The sequence below is a fragment of the Eurytemora carolleeae genome, unplaced genomic scaffold, assembly GCF_000591075.1.
Source record: "Eurytemora carolleeae unplaced genomic scaffold, Eaff_2.0 scaffold1564, whole genome shotgun sequence".
Taxonomy (NCBI): Eukaryota; Metazoa; Arthropoda; class Copepoda; order Calanoida; family Temoridae; genus Eurytemora; species Eurytemora carolleeae.
Genome location: NW_019397609.1, coordinates 15,764 through 40,845, shown reverse-complemented (window position 1 = coordinate 40,845; position 25,082 = coordinate 15,764). Strand labels below are relative to the sequence as shown.

The 25,082-nt window shown below is 33.8% G+C and overlaps 2 protein-coding genes across 6 annotated transcripts; both read left to right on the top strand.

The window, feature by feature from the left end:
* Positions 1 to 548: 548 nt before the first annotated feature.
* LOC111715168 (uncharacterized) lies at positions 549 to 1,838 on the top strand (the record flags this gene model as incomplete). Its single annotated transcript, XM_023490443.1, is given in 3 exon segments — positions 549 to 652; positions 1,296 to 1,367; positions 1,688 to 1,838. Coding segments are annotated over 3 exon segments (312 nt in total), but the record flags the coding sequence as incomplete, so codon positions are not given.
* A 3,850-nt stretch (positions 1,839 to 5,688) lies between these two features.
* LOC111715163 (uncharacterized) lies at positions 5,689 to 23,406 on the top strand. 5 transcript variants are annotated; one of them, XR_002768177.1, is made up of 27 exons: positions 5,689 to 5,764; positions 6,368 to 6,455; positions 6,936 to 7,001; positions 7,412 to 7,507; positions 8,155 to 8,312; positions 8,670 to 8,844; positions 9,373 to 9,578; positions 10,463 to 10,533; positions 11,337 to 11,451; positions 11,962 to 12,283; positions 12,942 to 13,057; positions 13,372 to 13,428; positions 13,909 to 13,965; positions 14,447 to 14,512; positions 14,999 to 15,111; positions 15,627 to 15,722; positions 16,086 to 16,233; positions 16,672 to 16,776; positions 17,320 to 17,393; positions 17,941 to 18,038; positions 18,239 to 18,306; positions 18,757 to 18,833; positions 19,526 to 19,603; positions 19,868 to 19,982; positions 20,473 to 21,141; positions 22,742 to 22,800; positions 23,165 to 23,406. XR_002768177.1 is itself a non-coding variant. In XM_023490435.1 (27 exons), the coding sequence occupies exons 2-26, from the start codon at positions 6,446 to 6,448 to the stop codon at positions 22,750 to 22,752; spliced, it is 3,246 nt and encodes a 1,081-aa protein (XP_023346203.1). In that variant the 5' UTR covers positions 5,689 to 5,764; positions 6,368 to 6,445; the 3' UTR covers positions 22,753 to 22,800; positions 23,165 to 23,201. The 5 variants fall into 5 exon arrangements, 4 of the variants coding, with proteins under 4 accessions (XP_023346203.1, XP_023346205.1, XP_023346204.1 ...); XM_023490435.1 differs by having other exon boundaries at positions 20,473 to 21,220; positions 23,165 to 23,201; XM_023490438.1 differs by having other exon boundaries at positions 5,690 to 5,764; positions 20,473 to 20,692; positions 23,165 to 23,201.
* The last annotated feature ends 1,676 nt before the right edge of the window (positions 23,407 to 25,082 follow it).

Sequence of the window (25,082 nt, the reverse complement as noted above, 5' to 3'; positions counted from 1 at the left end):
GAATCATAATTAATTTTTTCCCCTGAAAATTCATAAAATATACACCTCTGTAAACAGGAGTATATATATTTTCCGATTTATGAAGCGCAATATTAGACTTGTAGAAATGTTAATTTTATATGGCTCCTAAAGTTTCCAACTGGAGCGAGAAAAATGCCTCATTCACTTTACGAACTTGAGGTTAACAACAGGAGCGGAAAAGCTGCCGTGGGCCCTGTTGTCTTCAAAAAGGCTATTTTTGAAGTTAGATCAAGGGCCCAAAGTGTCTTGCTGCTAATGGTGGACATATTGGATAAGATTTTTATAAACTGTAATTTTAATTGTAATAAACTGTAACCAAACATTGAATACAACATTGTGCAATCGGAGTTTATCTTTTACTTTTTACTCACTCTAGTTGGAAACTTTAGGAGTTTATAAAATTGTCATTTTTAGATCTACAAGTCCTTGAATCGGAAATTGTAAGGAGATTTATAAAAAGATCCGATTACAAACTAGTCTGTAGACCCTTATTCCTCGTTGTTTTTAGACACCCTGTATATATCTAGGTTGACCCCAATGCTATATTTGCCGAACTGGAGAAGCAGCACACTAACAAACCTCGTCTAGGGTCGGATAAAGTTGTGGAAGAAGTTATTCTCATCTTTAATAGGTCAGCAAAATCATTAATACTTACCAGGGTCATTTAATCAGGGCGCCTCGCGCCACTCTTTGACCATCAATTTAAGCGTTAAATGTTGCTTTGATCAAGTGGTCGTTTTTTGTAAAACTCAAAGTTTTGCGGTTTATTTCTAGAAACCGTGATAGATTTTTAAAATTTGAAATTTCAGGCAAAGGTTTTCACTTTAACCGTCCATAAACCTCTCTTGGGGTCGAGTTAGTCCATTTAGGCCCGATTGGTTCAGCCGTTTAGACGATTATTGTTTACAAACAGACAGACAAACAAGTCAAATTTATATAAAGACGGACTGTTGTAAAAATCTATTAAATGATAAGAACTACTTGTTTTACATACTTACCTAATTCCCCATTATTATGGAACTGAACGACTTTCGTTCTCAAATCCTTAAAACATAAGTTCCCTGGATAAATTCGCGAACTAAAATCGGACATCTGTGTAAATCTAGTAAATTAACCGGAATTTAGGTTCCCCTAATTCCTAAATATTTTTTAAACTTGGCGAAACCCATTTGGAGATATTTTGTTTCTCATTTCATAGTTCAAATTTTAATAATTATAATAAAGGGAAATGTGGGGGGGGGATATTTTTCATGTAATAATTTTCCCCTGATTAGGCGAACCGAAGAGAATGCAGATTTAGAGATAGATGATACAATTCTTGAGGAAGACGATAAAAGTATTATCAGGTTAGCATACTCTTTATAGAGATCGGTAAACAGGGGTGTATATTTTCATTAAATATCATTCCCAAACCCATTTTGAAAATCTGTTTTTTATGATTGCGAGCGCAAAAGTTATGTCTAGGGTCTCATTCGCTGAATTTGGGATAATAAATTATGGAAAATCGACGATATTTTCGGTAAAAAGTATCAGAAAGAATGAAAAAAGTGCCTTTTGATCTCCAACTTTTTTCCTCTTTTGACCTCCCCCCCCCTCTCCACCAGTCGATATCGAGTTCAGAAGCGATAAAGTTTTACCCTCTAAAGCCTGAAGTTTAATATTTAAGTTTGGGAGACTCTGATACCTGTCTCGAGAGTGTAGAAGAGAGCTTAAACCTTGGATTAAACCCAGATCAAGGTCTCCTAGATCTAGTCAACAACAATGAGCCAAACAACAACCAAGGTAAAGGGAAGGTATCTTAGATCTAGTCAACAACAATGAACCAAACAACAGCCAAGGTAAAGGGAAGGTATCCTAGATCTAGTCAGCAGCAATGAACGAAACAACAACCAAGGTAAAGGGAAGGTATCCTAGATCTAGTCAACAACAATGAACCAAACAACAACCAACCTATATCTAGACAAAAAACTTCGAAACAACAAGTAAGTTTGTAAATTTGTTGTCGATAACTTAGTTACTTACTTACTTAATTACTTAATTACTTACTTACTTACTTACTTACTTACTTACTTACTTACTTACTTACTTACTTACTTACTTACTAACTTACTTACTTACTTACTTACTTACTTTCTTTCTTTCTTTCTTTCTTTCTTTCTTTCTTTCTGATCTGATCTGATTTGATCAGAGCTGGGAACTTTTGAATGGTGGATATCGGGATTAAGGCTTAATCCACTCTTTTTCTTAATCTCCAGATTAACATAATCTTGCAAGATTATCTGAAAAGTGTAAGAAAAACGATAAAATTCAAATTAATATTTAATCATCTGAGAAACTGTAGCAGCCAATCAGAGAACAGAAATATTCTCATTGGAGAAAACAATTAACGGATATCCAAGGAGAGAGAAAAAGACTGGATTAAGGACTAAAATGAAAAGTTTCCACAGTGGATATTCGGATCAAGAAGTCAGGATTAAAGTTTATCCATTCTAAAGTTTTCAGCTCTGATCTGATCTGATCTGAGCTAAAAACTTTAGAATGGTGAATATCAGGATTAATGCTTAATCCACTCTTTTTCTTAATCTCAAGATTAAATATTGCTTATAATCCTCATGAACTTAATCTCCAGATTAATTAACAGATCGGGATTAAGGATATCACATTCTAAAGTTTTCAGCTCTGAGCTGGAAACTTTAGAATGGTGAATATCGGGATTAATGCTTAATCCACTCTTTTTCTTAATCTCCAGATTAAATATGGCTTGTTCTCCTCAGGAATTTAATCTCCAGATTAATTAACCGATCGGGATTAAGGATATCCCATTCTAAAGTTTCCAGCTCTGATCTGATCTGATCTTATGTCAATTTCAAACGTTACTTTTTCAAAGAACTCCATTAAGTTAAGCACACATGATTTTATTTTCATGAATTCATGCCGAGATTTATTTAACAAACTGTTTTTAGTTAAAAGATCCTTAATTTGATCTTTAATAATTGACTCCATTTTTTGCAAGGTATTGAAGTGATGTCACCATAATTTCATAGATCTTTCTTGCTTTCTTCTTTTAAAAGATTGGTTAAATATTTCCACCTCTCCAATCTTGAGGAACAATTCCACTTGATTTCATGCCAAAACATTTGAACGCTTTACAGTCCACAGAGGATATAGCAAATGCTTTTAACACCATGAATTTATACAATTTTTAAAACCAACATATTATGTATTAACTGTGACGTAAATTCAAATTTCAGCTTCTGCAATGATAAAATCCGCGAAAAAGTTAAATTTCATAAAACCTTAAAAAGATCAGTCGGATGAAAACTTAATTAGGAGTATAACACTGTCAATGGTAGATGTCAAAGTCTGCTACAGTCAGCAAGAATGGGTTCACACCCTTTGCTAATGGTGGATGTCAAAGTCTACTACAGTCAACAAGTATGGGTTCACACCCTTTGCTAATGGTGGTAGATGTCAAAGTCTACTACAGCCAACATGAATGGGTTCACACCCTTTGCTAATGGTGGATGTCAAAGTCTGCTACAGTCAGCAAGAATGGGTTCACACCCTTTGCTAATGGTGGATGTCAAAGTCTACTACAGTCAACGAGTATGGGTTCACACCCTTTGCTAATGGTGGTAGATGTCAAGGTCTACTACAGTCAACAAGAATGGGTTTACACCCTTTCCTAATGGTAGATGTCAAAGTCTACTACAGTCAACAAGAATGGGTTCACACCCTTTGCTAATGGTAGATGTCAAAGTCTTTAAAGTTTCTTTTGTGTTTTATTTTAAGCTGAACCATCATACATTATTATTTTGTATTTTGTGTTTGAAAATAAATACTATAACTATAACTATAACATGTTTTGTTCTGTTGGGCGACTAATGGCAGGATTTAAATTTAAAGGTTTATAATTTATAACTTTTTATTTTCTATACGTTAACAAAATACCTTCATTTAGTACGTGAAAATGTTTATATTAATTTTAAATGAAGATAAAGAACTAATTCTTTTATTTAGATGAGAGTTTGGAGAGGCAACCTGCCGAAGAAATAGATCCTATTAGAGATGGTCTAATAAAAGATACACACAAGGTTCTTAGGTAAGAGTTAAAACAAATTATGGTCGCTATAAAGAAATTCACTAAATGTAAAAGCTGTTTTTTGCAGAATCGAATGACTTTTTCTATTTTGACGCAAACGCTAAGAATTTAAAAATAGTGTGAACGAAATCATAGATATGGTACAAATAAATGTGAATTAACACAATATAAATTCAAGCAGCACCAAAGTAATTAGGAGATAGCGACAAAACTTGCTTTTCAATAAGAATTTTAGTTATGTTTGTACTCTTGATTTTAATATTTTCATGCTTTTTTCGTGTCAACGGGGGGGGGGGGGGTGGGACTGTCATCGTAATTTTACAGTACTTAAACTAAAGGGACTGTCATCGTAATTTTACAGTACTTAAACTAAAGGGACTGTCATCGTAATTTTAAGTGACCCTTTAAAGAGGAGCAAGTCAGATTCACAAAGGTGCCTTTGTACCCTACGTGTTTCTTATGACTTCACTGCAGCAGAGAAATCTCAAATAAAATATGCAGTTTTCAAAACAAAGTATTGATAAATAATTCATACTTGATCAGTGTCCGAATTTTATGACTTTAAGTCGCGGCTTAAAACCCGGTTAAAATTGAGCGCCGGCTTAAATCTTGAAACATTTGATACAATTTTAAGTGAAACCAATCATAATTAAGCCGCGGCTTAAATTTAAACCGCGGCTCAAATTCTTTTAATTCGGCCTCAGATCAGGTTTTGATGGCACTGTTGTCAATCAGACATGCCATACCATGCAATGAAGGGTCACGTTAATTTACATTTAAAGGGAGTGACCGGCTATGTATGGTAGTTGAACTGAGTATGCAGTGTTGTTGAAAACTTCTTTCGGATTCGTTTGAGACATATTACACTTTTAAAAGATCTGTAAATCCTGAGTTTGAGCGCAAATTCGACGTTCAAAACTCCTACTTTGGGGGTGGATGGATACGTTTTCATAATCGGGTTTTTTTAATTACTAAATAACGACGACGAAAAAAGTAAAATTTATTCAGTAATCTAATTAGATGGTTAGGAACATATTTCTCAAAAGAAATTTGTCAATAAATCAATGCTAGAATCAAATATTTCGTTTTCATCATTATATTGAATTTCTTGTTTTCTTTGAATTTATTCGCAGATTTCTTCAAATTCTTCAAATGTCGTCTTTTCAATAATAATTCTAGAAAATCTGCGGAAAATCTTTGAATAATGAGAAACCAGAATAATGAAAAAATAGGAAAAATAATTGAACAATATTACTTATTTTCGGTGATAAGATTAATTTTTATTTTCTCAACCTGTTCCTAAACAACTAATTAGTTTACTGTAGAATTTTTTTTTACATATTATGTCGTCGTTATTTAATAATTTTAAAAAAAACTTATTCTGAAAACGTATCCACCCCCAAAGTAGGAGTTTTGAACGTCGAATTTGCGCTCAAACTCAGGAGTTACAGATCTTTAAAAAGTGTAATATGTCTCAAATGAATCCGAAAAAAGTTGTCCACAACACTGCATACTCTGTTCAACTACCTTACATAGCCAGTCACTCCCTTTAAGTTTTGATGAAAGAATATAAAATCTAGGCTCTCGAGAATAATAGTAATTGTTGTTTAGAATTTTGTGTACCATGAGAATAGGGTGCAGGTATATTCATTTTATTTTTAAACTGATAATTGTATTTTCATTTAAAATATTTTACTACAAATTCCCTTTTCTACAGTATATTTGTTATGTACTGTTGGTTTTTTTCTTCTATATTAAAACAAAATTTGCAGGTTTTTCATTAATATTTTCGTGGATTTCCTGAAAATTTTGAGAAAATAGCGATAAAAGTGAACTTTTTTCAGACCTTTTTAGTTTATATGCCAAAGTTAAGGTAGACATGATGACTGATAAGTGTTGACTACAAAAGCAATATATTTCTGAAACCGCAATTAAAGTATATAAAATCCCCTACCGTATTTTCGATGATGCTCCAGGGGTACATAATTTTAAGAATCTCCCCCCGGCATGATTTTTGATGATATGGAGGGGATGAAAATTTACACTTCAAACGACAAGTTTCTTCAACCTCATAAATACCTGTTTGCCAAAAAAATATTTATTTTCTTATTTTCCCTTAAAAATCATTTATTTCCCCAATTTAGCAAATAAAACTCTGGAGTTGCAAAATATTTTCAAACGGGGGGGGGGGTATTTTCAAGAATAACAACCCCGTGATTCTTTTGATGAAACCAATATTTTCAGTTAGTTGTAGAAGAATTAGTTGGACTTCAAAATCAACTAGACCATGAACCTGAACCAGAACCATTTGAACCTCAAATTATGTACAAAGGTGAATTTACGAAAAATAACAAAAAAAAATTTAAGAATAAATCTGTTTTTCATCGAATGCTTAAAGACGCTCTATTGTACTTCAGGTTTCAAATACTAAAAACTGTAAACCAATTATGTGAATGGGTATTAGATAATGGATTCCAGGCAACATGTTGATACACTTCAGAGGGGCTTAGTGACGTAGTCAGGAGTTTGTCCAGGGGCGACTTGAATTTTTTTCTTTTCAGGAAACACCCGTTGGGGCCTGAAAACCCCCTGAAATCTATAGATTTCACTGGACAAGGGGGGCTTAGCCCCATAGCCTCCCTCCCCGGACTACGACTCTGGGGGGGCCGGTCTGAAGGTTGCATAATGCATACCTGGTTCCCTTTCAGATCTTATTATTATTATTATTTTTTAGGTCTAACTTGTCTAAGAATCAATCTTTTACATTTTTATTAAGTAAATTATTAAGATTGTTTTCACTTTTCCTGTTTAGGCAAAGGAAAAGGGGTGAAAGGAAAGAAAAGCAAAAACTGCGGAAGATTTGTGAAAAAGAGTTCAGGTAATTTTTATTGGAATTGATGCAAATACACTATATGACAGGGCGGTTAATACAGAGGACGAACGTGGTACATCTCATGGCGGTTTTAGGATTCCACATTGAAGTTCTCTTCCAACAAATTAATATGATTTGACACCAAATTTTGGGCTTGTTATGCTTGGTCTTAAACATTGAGATATAGGGGTGAAATTTGGCATGCAGCCTCCAATCGTGGTCAATGACATCCAATCTACTCAGATCAAGAAGAAGAATATGGGATTTGAGGTCATTGACATTCATTTTGTATCTCTATTTATTCAGAAATAGATACTAAATGAAATGTTTATATTTTGTCTCGGAACAAACAAGACGCGTATTTAACAATCTCCTAGATTACAAAATGCGGGATAAAAATATTTGTATATTTGCAGGCATGAGCAATGAGAGAGATGATCCTGGAACCCCTGATGAACTACCAGATCCACACCTTAATCAAATTCTTCCAGAAGTTCTACCGGAGCAAACAGGTTCTCTATCTCACTTTATATTCTGATTAATACATTCTGCTAATGGGACTGTAGTTATAGTTTTAAGTGACCTTCAATTTAAAGAGGCTTAATGCCCGGTATCCCTTGGACTGCTTTCTCATCAATATTGTATATTGTGGAACTTTGTTTCTAAAGCAGTAATGCTTAAGTCTTTCTGTATTTTCCGGTTTAAGTCTTACATTTTCTCTTTAAGTCTTGAGTAGACCCCCCCCCCCTGTGTAAACTTAAACTACAAATTAAACGTATTCTTATGATTAAAAACATGTAAAAACAAAAATTTTAATAGTTTGAATTACTAACAAAAAAATGCTAACGGTAATGTCGAAAAACGAGATTTAAATCGTTTTTTTTTTAAATTTAATTATAATTAATTTTTGAGAATTTAATCAGTGCTTCGGATCCGGATCCGTTGGATCTGCCACATATTGACTTCCTGGATCCAAATCTGCAAGGGGGCCTAATATCAACCAAAAACTGATAAAATACTTTTTGCCCTGAAAAGAAATAAAAGATTTTTAAAAATTTTATTTCAACAACTATTAGCAAAATAAGAAATGTTCATGACCTGGATCCGGATCCATTTTGTATGGCGGATCCTAAGCACGTGGTAAAATTTCAATTTTCAGGTTTTAGTCCTTCCTTCACAATATCCTCTGGGTCTAGTTCTAGTGAGAGGAGTTATGGTTCCCAAGCTATATCTCCGGATATACCAGATGAACTACCGGAGAAACCTCAGGAGAAACCACCTCAACTAAACCAAAATACTCTTATTAAACCAAAGAAGGTAGGCATTTTTAATCTAGGATTTGATAACTCGTGTGAAAATCTAAACTTTTGTTTGTTATTTCTGGATTTTAATGAATTAACAACAAAAATCTTTATATCTTCGAAATATTAGAATATATTTTTACAACGCCTGTAATTGTAATACGCCGAAGTAAATATAAATGGTGGGTTGGATATACTTCTTAACATTTTCAAACGGCGGGGTGATAATATTGATGCATTAAGTCTATATTTAGCAACAATTTTTTTTGCCTTTCTAAAATATTAAAAAGAATATGTACAGTGTACACTGTACAGTGTACAGTAGGTACAGGGCAGTTGTCAAAATCCAAAGTTGCACTTCTCTTATTTCTAGGAAAAGACTCGTAAGTCCACAGAACGTAGAGCTGTTAAACGTAAGGCTGGAGATCTTGAGGAGCATATGCTTCATGGTCCATTCAACTTCAAGGCACATAGAGCACCTGGTGTCAAAAAGGAGAAAACATCTTCTAATCTTAGAGACGAACTCATCACTGTTGTCATGCAAGCAGGTTACATTTTCCTTGCATATCTATTCATATTACATATACTTTGCTTGTCTGCGTGTCTGTTTGTTTGTCTGCCCATTTGTATCCAATAATCGTTAAAACGGCCAAGCCGATTGGGTCCAAATTTTGTTTGAGACCTCACATGACCCCATGAAAGGTTTATGAATGCTTAAGATTACAAAAATTTGTGTCCAAAAGTTTTTGATTTTTGTTTAGAAGATGGGCGTAATAGCCTATTGTATTTATATTTTACAATCTTCAATAACGGCTTCAGCCTTTTTCATTTCCTTAATAGCAAATCACGAATATGAAAAAAGCACGAATAAAGATGCAGACTGCAGGGGGGGTTGACATGAACAATTGAACTTAAACTTGGTTTTTTTTTCTCTGCAGATTGCAAGGGGGTTCACTTGGAACAATTGAACTTCAACTTGTTTTTTTTTCTCTTTCTTTGATACTGTTAAGTTAATAGCCAGAAATAACAAAATAAATTAGTCTTTCTGTAATATACTGAATTTACATATTTTTAAGGCCGCAAACCTGCCAAAGTTGCGAAGACCAATTCAGTGGAAATCATCGAAGAGGACATTAAACCTGTTGTATTGGCTGCACCTGATATTCCTGAAGTTTTGGTTTTATCTCCAATACCTCCAGCTCCTCCAGTTCTAGCTGCTCCAACTCCAGCTCCTCCAGCCGCTCCAGCTCTTATAGCTGCTCCAGCTGCTATTTCTAACAAGGTCAGCAACTTAATTAATAATATAAGGGGAGGTGGGCACTTATTAGCCAGAATGTGAGGAAGTTGGGGAACTTTTTAGCCAGAATGCAAGGGAGATTTAGCATTTTTCAGCCAGAATGTGAGGAAGTGTGGGACACTTTTTATCCAGAATCCGAGGGAGAGGGAGCACTTTTTAACCAAAATGCGAGGAAGTGGGGGAACTTTTTAGCTAGAATGCTAGGGAGGGAGGTCACTTTTTATCTAAACTGTGAGGAATAGAAGTCAATTTTTAGCTAGAATGCGAGGGAGAGAAGTCAATTTTTTAGCTTGAATGCGAGGGAGAGAAGTTAATATTTAGCTAGAATACGAGAGAGAGAAGTCAATTTTTAGCTAGAATGCGAGGGAGAGAAGTCAATTTTTAGCTAGAATGCGAGGGAGATAAGTCAATTTTTAGCTAAGTCAATTTTTAGCTAGAATGCGAGGGAGATAAGTCAATTTTTAGATAAGTCAATTTTTAGCTAGAATGCGAGGGAGATAAGTCAATTTTTAGCTAAGTCAATTTTTAGCTAGAATGCGAGGGAGAGGGAGGTGGGAGAGGGTCTTTTGGGGCCAAAGTATGGGGGGGGGGGGGTTAGATAGAATGTGTAAGGAGGATTGCTAATAAGACAGATGGTATGAGAGAGGGGGGTTACATTAAAAGTAGAAGTGGGAGTCCCTTTTTCTCAAAAAAAAAAAATGTTTTCTTCTTCCTTTTTATAAAGATGCATGTATTTTGCTGCTATCTTACTTTTCCTCCCTCGCGTTGTCTTCTTATTTCCCCTCTAGGAAAATGTAATAGAAGAACTCTAGCAACACTTTAATTGTTTGACACGACACAGGTCAAATTGGATTATATCTATTGTCTAGGAGATAGATGATCTCGTAGGAAACCTTTGTGAGATGTTTCAAGAAACAGACCCTTCATATATTCGTCTCAGGTAATATTATTACAATTACAGAAATGTTTAGTTCTATCATCAATTGCTTACAATTTTCCTGTTACAATTATTTTTAGAACTCGAGGCGATCGTGCCCTCATTCCTTTTTATCATTCATTTTAAAAGTTGCCTAACCTGCAACCATTTTTCTTTGTCTTACATAGTTATAAAAACGAACAATTAAATATTTTGTAGGTTTTCTATTTGTGGATTTCGACGCCGAAAATGCAAATATCAAATATTTATAAAACTGTGCGACTAATAAGAATATTTTTAAAACAGTTGAAGTATGTTAGTTTTACTATGTTTAAGGGCCTATAATCGTAATTTAAAGTGAAACTTCATGCAAAGATGACAATGCCTGATTCACAATTGTCCCCTCTAAACCTTTGTTTGATCAAGATTATATATCAATGTTTATAATTGTGGTTTCGTTCAAGTTGGGCATTGCAGGAAAATATAGTGAAGTCGTCAAGATTAAAAGCTTAAAAACATAGATTTAAACTGCAATATCTTCCACATTATTGGAATATTCACTTGAAGGCTAATTTCGTGTTGGTTCTGTACGGAAAAGTGTTTTAAATGTTATTTTCTCGAGTCCTGTCTTAAATATCTTGACATTTGTAAAAAAGTTGTTCAGCTGGTCTGTATTCCATTGATTCGATAAATAAATGCCCTCCTAAGCAGTATTCCTTGTTAGATCAGATAAAGGTTTCAAGGTTATCGTGGTAAATCGGACAAAGCTATCTTTGCATAGTACCTTAGTACCTTTAATATATCCTTCCTAATCCTACTATTCATAGAGCTGAGGATCTGGTGGGTAAACCTGCAGCCCTGGATAGGTTTACTATGGAGTTAATCCAGGATCCTAATCCACCAGTAAACTGGAGACAAATATATTCTATACCTCTTCACCAGGTATATATTTATTAGCTTTCTTAGTCTTAAGTGCACAGCAGTGCTTAAGATCCATTTAATTTTGATGCAGATTCGTATCCAGGTCATGAACATTCATTTAAGATTTACTAATTTTCTTCAAACAGAAAAGAAATTTCTGAATTAATTTCTTTGCTTTTTTCACTTTTAATTATCTTTTTTTCAAGAGTTCAAATTTGAGTTTTGAGAGCAAAAGATTTTTTGTTGTAGTTTTTGGTTGATCTTTTGCCCTTGGACACAATGCAAAGTGCATAGTAAAAAGAATGTTTCCTGAAAATGGCAATTTTATTTCTGACTGAGAAGCAATAGAGGAAACTCAGAAAACAGTTTTGAAGCTAGAAAAGCGATGATATCTTTCACACTGTTAATCAGAGAAAAGCTCAAAGGACACCGTTGTAAATTTCCAAAGATAATCCCGTTTAGTACTGGAGTATTGAATTATATTAGCAGAAGTCTGATCTATGTTATATAATCTAGAATGTTGATTTACAGGTACAAACACCACCACCTCCTCCTCCACCTCCTCCCCAGCTTTTTATACAGCAGAGAGACATCAAGCCTTCGACCCCTCCGGTCCATACAGACGACATGGAAGAAATACATCTGCCTGGCATTTCCAAGATAAAGAATGAGATTGGTTCCCGGGCCCAAACTCCTGTGCAAAGTGGATCCTGGATGCGAACTCCTTCCGAAGGTGGTTCCAGGTCCCAAACTCCTTCTGAGGGTGGTTCCAGGTCCCAAACTCCTTCAGAGGGAGGTTCCAGAGCTCAGACTCCAGTGCAGGATAGATCTAGGAACCCTACCCCTTCCGAAGGTGAGTCAGGGGCCCAGTCTCCTGTTCATTTTTCTATCGATTTTTGAAGATTGGAATCTAGACATCATCGAGCAAGTTTTTTCATGGTTTTGGTAAATTATATCCACCCTCGTTTATTTTACCGTAAAATTATCTTTTTCCTATTTCGGTGAGAAATCAAACATTTTGATTGACTTGAGGGAAAACGAAGGAGTCAAGGATAAAAATGAGTCCCCAAGAAAATATAAAATGTGATTTATAAAACGGTGGAATATTAAGACCTCAAATTATCAATCTGATGTGTGTATGTTGTTAAAAAGCAAAAAGGCCAGTTGCTTAAACTCAATTTATGAAATGAAATGAGTAATTTGCTATTTGTTCACGTTAATTGTACTTTTAAAGAATCGTCTTCAAATTCCAGAGTTTTATGGGTCCAACTGTATACTGTTTGTCTGTTTGGTTGTATGACCGATCATCCCTTGGATTTTGATTGGGGTACTCGGGAGAACCACGGTAATCTTTTTGGCTTTCTTTTTAAGATTCTAAGTTAAATGGAAAAATAGCTAAAATCGTAATGTACGACCAAGTGCGGGTAAACGGAGGATTAACTATGAGTACCCTGGGTAACGCTGGGTTCTGAAGCTAGTATAATAATATAATCTGTCACTGTGTTGTTTAGACCTCGGTGAGGTTGAGGTGGATCCCCAGGAGGAACTAGAGAAGGAGATGATGACAGGGATGCGTTCCTTGTTCCCTGATCTTTGTCCAGCCTGGATTCAAGATCAAATATATCAGGAATATTTATCATTACAACAATAACATCGGATTCATCCTATACATTGTTTTTCAAAGATAGAAAGTTGATTTACTATAAATACCTTAATTCATTTATGCTCTGTTAGAAAATGCAAAAATAAATAAATAGGTACACCATAGGAATCATCACATTCTGGTTAAAATTATGTGCCTAACAACTGAGTTCCTAACTTGCAAAATTTTTTCTGATGATTTCTTTAAAAATGTACATCCTCATTGTAGCCTGTTTCGAAACTAAATTGCGAAATAGAAGTCTTGACATTAGTTTTTTATTAATGATGAATAATGTTCAGATAGTTAGATCTGAAATTAAAGATATTCAAGAGCTTCATAGATTATTTCAAACTAAGGTAAATACAGATAAAGTTAATAACAGTTACAGTTAAGAATACTGCTCGAAGCCTATATGATAAAATGGTAATTAGTAATTTGTGAGGTTTTCTCTTTTTTTGGTGGTTTTACTGGCTGTTTCAATGTAGGTTGTCAGTTCTAAAACTTAAACGGTTTGATGGCGTAAGGTAATTTAATTTCGACGGACCGCAGAATTTAATCAAATAGAGTTTCGTCAGTTGGAAACAACCGAATCTACAAAAATTCGTTTTCAGCTTTAAAGCGAGTCTGACTAAGCAGTCCAACGTGTTTTCGTTATAGAAGATATCAGGCGATATATATTAGCCCTAGATCTTATTCAACATTTTCGGGGGTTACCTGCTTCTTATGAAATCTTAATGTTTTTGAATTAGAACTCTTTTGTACTGGAGTTATACTGCAACATGATTTTCTTGAATTTAAAAAATTAAGATAATTATTTACATAAATGTTTTGTTTAGGTTGAAGCAATATTCAGTTTACCGGCGGAAGAAAGGAAATCTCTACCAACATACAAGGTATACTTAAAGGGAGTGTTCGCGAAATAATAAAAGGGGTATAGGCTTACGTCGAAAAATATTCGATGGTGATTGCTACTAATCTTACTTCTATTATTTGCGTCGATAAGGAGAAAATTGTCAAGAACGGCTCATCCCGGAGAACGAAGCGTCCATACAAATTCAAATAGTTGCAATATTCGACTCGGATCTTTTAAAAAAAATCCATTTCATTTCAATTGAGATTCTCCATTGTTTGTATGAAGCAATGGAGAAATTAACAGAAATAAATACTTTTCCGAGTCAGGAAAACGACAATATCTTCCACTTGTTTGATCAGATTAAGGTTTCAAGGTTACCATCGTAAATCAGGCATTAACATCTTTGCAATGAGGGTCACGGGAAATCACGCGTACAGTCCCTTTAAGTTAAATTGATTTATAATCTTGTTCGACGTAACGTCTCCATTTACTACTAAAATACATAATAATAATCTGTTTAGGACTGGGAGAAAAAGCAGAGGGAGATGAAGGAACTAGAGAAGTGGTCTGGACAGATGACAGTTTCGGTAGGAAATATATATTCTCATGTATATTTGGACAAAACTTGTAAACAAGGTTTAAAATCTCAACAAAACTTTTAAAATATTCAGTTTAGGATATTTATTTTATAGTCTGCTCTTTAGTGTCAGAATGTGTAGAAATCTTCACTAGATTTCACATTAGGAAACAGGATAAGGAATGTCTAAATCTAGTCCGGAGAAACAGAAAAAAAATCTTAAACCTCAGTCCTTAGCTTTTAGATATTTATCAAAGAAAACTATTGGATAAGATATTTTTCCATTATATCTTTTATGTGTTTGTAATTAATAATCCCTTTTTATAATAATTCTTATTAAAGGATATGCTTGATTTATTTCAAGACCCTGTAGCCTACTTGTAGTTAATAATCCCTTTTTATAATAATTCTTATTAAAGGATATGCTTGATTTATTTCAAGACCCTGTAGCCTACTTGTAGTTAATAATCCCTTTTTATAATAATTCTTATTTAAGGATATGCTTGATTTATTTCAAGACCCTGTAGCCTACTTCACGGATCCCTCAAGGGAGATGAAGGATGAAGGATATAAACAACAGTGTGTCGTTGCACTCAAGGAAGCTTTCAGGTATACACTTTACAGGTCACAAACAGGGAACAGAAATAAAAAATTATTATGTACTAAAAAAACATTTTTAAAATCGGAATTATAAATTGTTTTTTAAAATGATTTCTAATGTTTTGGAATTAGAGTATTATCTTAGTCCTGTTTAAATTGCCTTCTTAACAAAACTAATAACCATGAAAAATAGTTTTTAACAGAATTTATGTTTATACAGATACCATTCTATACAGATACCATTCTATACAGATACCATTCTATACAGATACCATTCTATACAGATACCATTCTATACAGATACCATTCTATACAGATACCATTCTATACAGATACCATTCTATACAGATACCATTCTATACAGATACCATTCTATACAGATACCATTCTATACAGATACCATTCTATACAGATACCATTCTATACAGATACCATTCTATACAGATACCATTCTATACAGATACCATTCTATACAGATACCATTCTATACAGATACCATTCTATACAGATACCATTCTATACAGATACCATTCTAACGCGGATGTTGAGAAAGCTCTACGCCAGGGTAAAGGACTGTTTGCCCTCACATATAAGATACTTAAGAACAGGCCCAATTCTAGGTAAGCAAAAACAAACTGCTGTACTGTACTGTACTGTACTGTACTGTACTGTACTGTACTGTACTGTACTGTACTGTACTGTACCGTACTGTACTGTACCGTACTGTACTGTTCTTTACTGTACTGTACTGTACCAGAGGGAGTGTAATTTTAAAAATTACTCTGATACTGTACTGTACTGTACTGTACTGTACTGTACTGTACTGTACTGTACTGTACTGTACTGTACTGTCCTGTACTGTACTGTACTGTACTGTACTGTTCTGTACTGTACTGTACTGTATTGTACCGTACTGTACCATAATGTACTTATTAACAATTTCTTGGGTTTTCACGAAAATACGGTTATTTTATCATGTTTAGGAAAACTAAACGGTCTGATCATGAAGTTCGTCACGTGGCAGGTCCCCCCTGTATCCATCTCCTCAAGGAGAAGAAGTTCGTCGAGTTGGAGGAAATGATCAAGGTCGAGCTCAAGAACAGGGAGGAGAGGAGGCTCGAGATGATTGAGGTTAGTTTAACCATTGCATGCAGACAAAGCTAGCAGGGGGTTCATTTCTGAAAATTCACAACAAGTACGGGAATATGGTGTCTCCATAAATGAGATGATTCGATTTTTAAATATTTCAATTTTGGAAATTATTACTCGGTTTTTCTACTAACGTGATGTTTAATGTCTATTTAACACTTCGGTCGCTAAGAGCTTCCATTTCTATTTTATTAAATGATAGGCTGTCTTCTAATTATAATAGTAGAATTAATTAATGAACGATCATTATTTCTTAATAGGGACATCTCTTAGCTTAAAGATTGCCGTAGCTGGGCCCACGGGGTATTCTATTTATTTTTTAATGAAAACCCAGGAAAGGTTAGGAAAAGCAAGTAAAAATTTACATTGAAAAAAAATCTATATTAATTTGTTAGGCACAATATTGTGTAATGTGTATAGGAGGCTAGAACAGCTGGTATTCTGGTAGAATGTAGTTGCTGCTACTCCGACGAATGTCTGGATGAAGATATGATCTCCTGCAACAATAACCATATGTTCTGTAAGGTAAATACCCACTTCAAGTTTCAACTAAATAAGTATAACATCTAAGATGAAATAAACTATTAAGATTGATGAAAAACTAGATTAGCAAGCGATATTTTTCGGAACTCAGTCAAAATATTACTTTTGTTTAAGTGTAAAATATTCTCTTGAAATTATAACCACTCTGTATTTTCCGAGGAGTATGAAATAGAAGGGAGATAGAACTGACGCGACCCGCCCTACAATATGATTATACATGCTTTGCAGACGGTACTTCATTTGAATAAGAAATATTGGTCTGATGTAAATTACCACGTATACAATAACCTATTCTGAATATTTCTTATACAAATTGATTACCCTTCTGCAAAGCATGCATAATCATATGGTTGGGCGAGCCGCGTCACTTGTATCTCTCTTCTATTCCATACTCCTTGGGTGCAGGTCGGTACTTTTGTACGAGATACTGCTAATCCNCCCCCCCCCCTACATCAAATGTGCCAACTCCACCATCCCCTTTGAGAAGCCTTGTGGACTGCGGATTGTAAATATTTGTATGTTTAGGAATGTGTATCCCGGGGTGCTAGTGTTGCTATAGGAGATGGTAAAACTATAATTGAATGCCTTGGAATGTGTAGGTGAGAAATTTATAGTTAATAAATATTTTACAATTTATTAAATAAAATTAAATTATGTTTTGATCATGAAAATATCCCCATTGTAGAACCAACCCTTATCTTATCTTATTTCTTTATTATCTTGGTAAAGGGTGTTCTCCATAATTTTCAAACAAAATATAATTTAACTAATTTTTATTCATTTATTTTAAAAAGCTTTGAGGTAAAAATGAAAATAGGGCGTTAACCCTGCTTGTTTGAAAACCTTTTTTGTTTTTGAAAAGTACCCCTAACGAGAATCTTTTTCAAAAAATAATTAATTTTTTATCAGAAAAAGAAATATTTTAATGAGGATCGGTTTAAGTGAGAAAATAAATTATTTTGAAAGAAAATAAAAAAATTTCCTACGGGACATGATACTTTAACTGATACTGTAGGTTGAATAATAATAGTAATAATAATAATAATAGTTGTAGTGAAGAGATAAGCTGGCAGGAACTACAACGAGCTCTAACTGATACTGTAGGTTGAATAATAATAATAGTAATAATAATAATAATAATTTTAGTGAAGAGATAAGCTGGCAGGAACTACAAAGAGCTCTAACTCCTAATGTTCTCTCGAAACTTCTACAGAAAAGACAAGCGGCAGAGGTTGCCACTGCAGGTTACACTTAATTATATTAACAGACCTTTAATTTTTGTAAGCAGAAATTTTAATAAATAAGTGTCGTTACCCCCCCCACCAAAAAATATATATGCTATTTTTAAGACCATATTTTTGTTATGCTTTAGCACAGTTACTTAATTGCAAGAATGTAGAGGAAAGTCCCAGAACGTTTGGTTTTATGTAAATATATATTGTAGGATTGGAGGGAATAGTGACCTGTCCGTTCTGCCCTTACATGACAATAATGGATGACGTAAACGATAAGGTTGGATTCATGTTGTCTACTCATTTTCTAGATTTATCTCAGCTGAGGTTGATACTTATTATCCCGATGTGTTAATCTCGATATCCTCTCTGGGCACTTTTAATTTGAGGATCAATGCTTCTTAATTTCAGTTATCCCCACGGTACAATTTCACTGCGGATACCGAGTAAAGATAGAATTAATCTATAGATTAACAAAATATCTAGATCAAGCATTGATCTCGATATTCACAATACAAGTTCCCACCACTGATTTATTGTTTATTTGAGCTTATTATTTTAGCTGTTATTTGAATATTAAAACTGCTTAATTGATGCTGGTTTAATTATTTGAATATTAAAACTGCTTAATTGATGTTGGATTAATTATTTGAATATTAAAACTGCTTAAGTGATGTTAGTTAATGATTCAACTATTTGAACTGAATATTTGATTGCATGATTGTATCAGATATTGGTGTGTAAGAACCCTGACTGCGGACGTGAATCCTGTAGATTGTGTAAAGAACCAAACCATGTTCCCCTCAGGTAACAAGAAAACAGTGGTGTATGTTTTTTTTAATTATTCCCCCCCCCCATACTTTAAAAGTTAGTTTTACCTCCCAGAGCTCAGGTCAGGTATGTTTGAAATGGGGAAAATAAGAAAAAAACATCATCCCCCGTTTTAAAAATATACACCCTGGAACTACAATAAACCGGTTTTCACATACTTACTTATTAATAAAGGTGCCTTTATGAACCTTTACCTGGAAAAAATGTCATTCTGACAATTCCTCATTGTCTCTTTAACGTAAGTTCGCAAGCCACTGAAAAGGAGAGACCCCAATTAAAAATAATCATCTTTAGAAAGAAAAAAGAATTCATCTCTGATGAGACAGGAAACAAATGTTATTTTGTTATATTAGCAGTTACAACTTATAAATAAATTGTTATCTTTATAAATACTTTGCTTGTCTGTTTGTACCCAATATACGTCAAATCGGTTCGATTGAGTCCAAATATTGTGTGGGACCTCACATGACCCCAGGGAAGGTTTATGGTTGCTAAAAAATACGAAAATTTGTGTTCAAAAAATTTAGTTTTTTGTTAAATTTTGAAAATGCGCGAAACAATATTATTTAATCTGCGAACTTTTTTTGTTATTGTTTTATATTTTACAAAGAGAAGATGCTCACAGATAGAGCCAAAATTAAAAATTGAAATAAAAAATGTTTGTTTAGGTGTGAGGAGGTGGAAAGTAGGGACGAAGAGACTCAACGAAAGAAAATAGAAGAAAAACTTTCTCAAGCAATGATTAGGAACACAGCACAGAATAATATAATATTTTCATTGTTTTTTCTGCTCTGGGGCTGCATGGTATAAATTGTCTTAAACACTTTATATATCGGGGGAAATGCGGAGCAATTGTTTTTCATCTTTTAAAAACAAGTTTGATCTAAATTTAATTTATGTTTTTCTCTCTGGGGTTTCTTTAACAAAATTAAGCTACCCCCTGAAATTAATTATGAAGCAGTTAGACTTTATCCACCATTATTGGTTATTATAATCTGTGTGTTTTCCAGGGAGTGCCATAAATGCAAGACTAAATATTTTAAAGAAGAAGGATGCAATAAGATGACATGTCCGAAGAAAGGTTGTGGAGCTAAAATGTGTTATCTCTGTAAAGAACCAGTTCAGGTAGAAACCTTCAATATTGATCATTGAGGGGGGGGGGGGTGCAAATTTGGACTTATGCTGGTTATTTTTTCATTACAAAAAAAATGTATTCACTTGTCTTTTCCTTACTTTAGTTTTATAAACCTTTTCAAAAACATTCCTGACTTTGTGGGGACAAATTGTTATTTAGGAAAATATTTACCCCTTCCGGGGGATTTTTTCATTTTTAGTCATGATTTGAACATTTCAGTTATTATTGAATGCAATGTTAATGAAATATTGCAGAGTGCAGATATTTAGTTTTGTAATTGAATAATTATATGGAGTTCTAAAAACTGCCAAAAAATTGTCACTTTTAAAAAATTGAGACGACATTTTGTAATTCTTTAGATGTCTCTGAAGTTCTGTATTTAACTGTATGAAAGTTGATTAAAAAACATACTGATTTGATTGGGTTGATTGAATAAAATGTTATCTTCAAGAAGTAGTTTGATTATGTTCTATATTCTAGGGTTACGAACACTTCTATGGACAGGGAGGTACCCCTGGTAAAGAAAAGAAGTGTCCCCTCTGGAGTGATTCTAAATCTCTACATGAGAAGGAGATTGCTTTAGCAGCTCAAGAGGCACGAGAGGAACTTGCAGAGAATAATATTACACTAAGGGATAGTGTAAACCCAACCAAGGGTATTCCTGATCCAACTACTATCAAGATGAAGGATCCCTTCCCAGGTATACCAGCAGGTGGAGTAGGAGGACATTACGGAGGATTAATGGTCCAACCTGAGTTAATGGGTATGATGGCGAGGATGGGTGAGATCTATAGAATACGTGAGGCTGGTAGAGCTCACCAGAGGCTAGCCAGGATAGAGGAGGAGAGGGCTCTCAGAGATCTTAGGCGTAATCAGTGGGTTCATCATCAACCTCAACCTGTTCAATATCATTACCATCCGTATCCTCCTCCTCCTCAACCTAATCCTCCACATCAACCCCTCCCACCTGCTCAACAGCTTATCAATCATCATCCCATTCATCAACAACATGGTGTCAATCCAATAGGAGTTCATCACATGTACAATCCTGTACAAACCCATCCTGTACACCATCATCCTGCTCCTAATCAACCCTTAAACCCTCCTCCTCCTCCTCCGCAACAGCCTAATCTTATAAATGATCCCATGGTATTGAATCCACATAGAGGATGGGAATATGAATGCGTTTATAATCCAACATGGATTCTTTCAATGATAATGGATCAATGTAGGAATTATCTGGGACATATTAGCTAAATAATAAGATCAACTCTAAACTATTGAAATAATCAATCATTAAAAGTGTCTTACTATAGCAAAGGCATGACAAATTTTGGAAACACGAATTTAAATTCCTAACAAAGCTTTCTTTTTCAGTATTTTATCCATTATATTAATGAATTCATAATTAAATTACAACACAATATTGAAAACAGAGTTTATCTTATTATAATAATGTTCCTAAATTAATGACAATTCCTAAATATCCTGCAAGAATAAATACAGAATAGTAATAGTGTTAATATATTCCCGAAAAATTGAGTGTATTTTTTTTAACGGAAATATGCAATTTGGATAAAATTAATGCTAAAGTAATTTCTATACTTTTTTCTACGTTAACATGGACTGAATGATCATGAAGATACAAATCAAAATATGCAAACTTAAGATTCATACAGTGGCCTAATTAATAGTAGCCTTATTTAGCCTTATTTAGTAAATGAAACTTCTATGCTATGCCTTTTTGAGTCAGATTCTGATTGAATTAAGGTTTTGGCTGATTGCCTAATTGTCCGTACAAAGTCTCTAGATTGTGTACCATGTACACTAGTATAAACTACCTTAAAGGGAATAGAATCTAAATTTGAACTGACTCTTCAGTTTTCATTGACAAGAGCGGAATTAGATATATATAGCCTTTGTTCTTAATCACTGATTATATTTAATTTTGATTAATCTACAAAAAAAGAGTCGTGTATGTTTTTGCTTAGGAAATAATGCAAAAATGAATGGATACGTTTTAAACTAGGAAGAAACCATGTTATTCACATAATTGATCAGATCAAAGTTCTAAACTAGGAATAAACCATGTTATTCACATAATTGATCAGATCAAAGTTTCACATAATTGATCAGATCAAAGTTTTAAACTAGGAATAAACCATGTTATTCACATAATTGATCAGATCAAAGTTCTAAACTAGGAATAAACCATGTTATTCACATAATTGATCAGATCAAAGTTTTAAACTAGGAATAAACCATGCTGTTCACATAATTGATCAGATCAAAGGTTTAAAGGTACTGTTGTGAATCGGACATGCCCGACAAAAAATGAAGGGTCACTTAAAATTACAACTATTAGTCCCTTTAACTCATCTGTTTCAAAATCTGATTGGGGAAAATATATTTATTGTGATGTATTAGGACTGTTTGTAACTATGCAAACTATAACAAAGAATATTTACAAACGTTCTTAATATTCCTGGGTATACTAGGATACCCGGTTTATTTAAAATAAACCGGTTTCTGAGCAGTCTTAATATAAACATACACTCTCCGCCAGGCTTAGTTCTAACCATATTGGTAGCATGATTACTAGCCAAAATATTATGCAGCTGGTTGATAATTATTAACAAGTACCTTGGAATTTTTTTTACGAGTCATTTGATTTTCTATTATGAGATTTTCTTTTTTTTCCTTTGAACCACCATTTTGCAGTATGTGAAAGATATTTTATTTTTTCTAGTAATGGTGTGATGTGACCTTAACTAATGCTCAACTGAAAATAATGACTGTTAAACAAAGGAAAAGAAAATATACTGTTTGAGAAGCTTGCATTAAACCCTTGAATTCAACTCATCAGATTTTTATCATGTTTGATGAGAGCAAGGTTGTATAATAAGGTTGGTTACTCTCGATGTGCTCCAATTCGGAAAATTTCGTCTCCTAACATAGATGGATGAAACCTCATACGAAGGCACTGATTATAGAGACGAGAGTGAACTAATTTGAGGTTTTTATCGTTCTATCATAGGAGACGACATTTTCTGTCCATTAGAGTACATCGAGAGTAACCAACCTTATTATACAACCTTGAATAACAGTCAAATAAGTGCAATATAAAACTAAACAATGGAGGTCTGAACCTTACAGTATAATTTCATTCCAGGCTTCTCTGATTACCACAAATAAGATAATATGCAACCAAAATACAAGATAATCTGCAACCAAAATACTTTCGATAATTTTATAAATTTAGATAATTACTAGTTCAGTAAAAGTTTATTTGAATATTCAAATAACATGTTAAATTTAGAAATACAAAACTAAATTTCATGTAATTGTTAAATTGTCAAAATTGTTGGACATACATGTAAACTAAAATTTGGAATAAATCCTATGTAATTAGAACATTTCTCTTGTGTCTTTATGTGATTTATATTTCAAAGCATATATATTTGAATTTGGTCTGTCTGTCTGTCTGTTTGTAATTGTATGTATCCATAAAACATCGAAACGGCTATACCTATCGGGTCCATGTTTTTTTGTGGCAACTCACATGAGCAACCGTTAAAATAAAATAGAAGTTTATGTTATCTAAATGGATATCAACACTGCCGTTCTTTTCTGATATTAGAAAAAAACTGAGTGGAAACTTTTGGGTGGATATTATTCTTCAGTGCAGGAACTTGATAATGAGTTGCGAAAAATCGCTGAACTAACTACCGCTGGTTCAAACTCTGAATCACCGATTCACTCTCCAAATAATTACCAGAATGTTAACTTTGAATCAGTGATTAAGGATTTAAACCGGCGGCAGGTAGTTAAGCGATCTCTAATTCATTAATCTTGGTCCCAGGAATCAAAAATATATTTCGCTCGTGGTCCGAAATTATTCCGTCCTTAAAGGGAGTGCTCGCGAAAAATGAAAGCGCTTTTTTATCGCATTAAGCCTATACCCTCTTTCATTTTTCGCGAACACACCCTTTAAATTTAATAATTTGGGTGAAAATATCGACCAATTATAAGTTAGATTTCAAAACAGATTGGGACTTAAATACCTTCAATTTCAAAAGAAATTCCGAACTACAGGGTGTCCCAAAAAACATGGGAATTCAGTGACGAATTCGATATCGCCTTTGTTATACATTAGCATTGTAATACCTAATTTCAAAAGCCATAATATTATTATGTCTGCTAGAGTTTATTCTATGAAAACGGTAAATGGCTGTAAAGATGTGTCTATAATGTCTCCGCAAGATGAACAGTGAAAACGGACAAGTTTACTCTGTATACATTAATTTTCTTGTTTTACTAAGTACAACCGTATGCAGTCAAAACAGAAACAAATAACTTGTAAACATAGCAGACGAAACTCTTAAGGATTACAGCTTTCTCAGTAGGTAACACTATACTAAATCAAAGAATTTAAAAAAAAGACGATATCGAATTCGTCACTGAATTCCCATGTTTATTGGGACACCCTGTAGGTTAATATGATATGTTGTATAATATTATACAGAGCGTCCCGTATCATATTAGATTATCTCTTCAAGCTTTAGCTCCAAAATAAACAAATAATACTCGATAAACCTAGCTTTTTCGCAAGAAAATTTTTGTATTAGCCTTTTCAATTTTTCAAAATGATTCATTGTTCTTAAATTTTCTGATCAGTCCCGAAAACGTAATTCATACCCATTGACGATCTAATGTGATGTGGGACACCCTGTAGAATATATTATAAAGTTGTAAATAAAAAGGTGGTTTGAGGTAAGGGGAAAGGGGAACACCGCCCCCTGGAAAAATTATAGGGTAAGTAGAGAGAAAAAACACTCAAAAGTCAAAATTAAGCTTTTTCTTTAAAAATATAAAAATTCAAAATTTGGTTACACATTTTCCCTCGCCCATCCCCAGCTTGTCATGGTTTTTAACATTTGACATTAAAATGACGAAATTTTCTGTATAAAATTCAAGGGTGAAAAACAAATTTCGCAATAATTAAAATATTTCGCTCCCCTGGAACATATCGTAAGCCGGCCCAGTATACATTTTCCTTGTGTATTGAAAAAAATATCTATATTTATGAC

Coding starts and splice junctions, on each gene's coding strand:
- LOC111715163 (XM_023490435.1), top strand. Junction 7,002..7,411: donor ATTTGTGAAAAAGAGTTCAG/GTAATTTTTATT, acceptor GTATATTTGCAG/GCATGAGCAATGAGAGAGAT. Junction 12,284..12,941: donor GAACCCTACCCCTTCCGAAG/GTGAGTCAGGGG, acceptor TGTGTTGTTTAG/ACCTCGGTGAGGTTGAGGTG.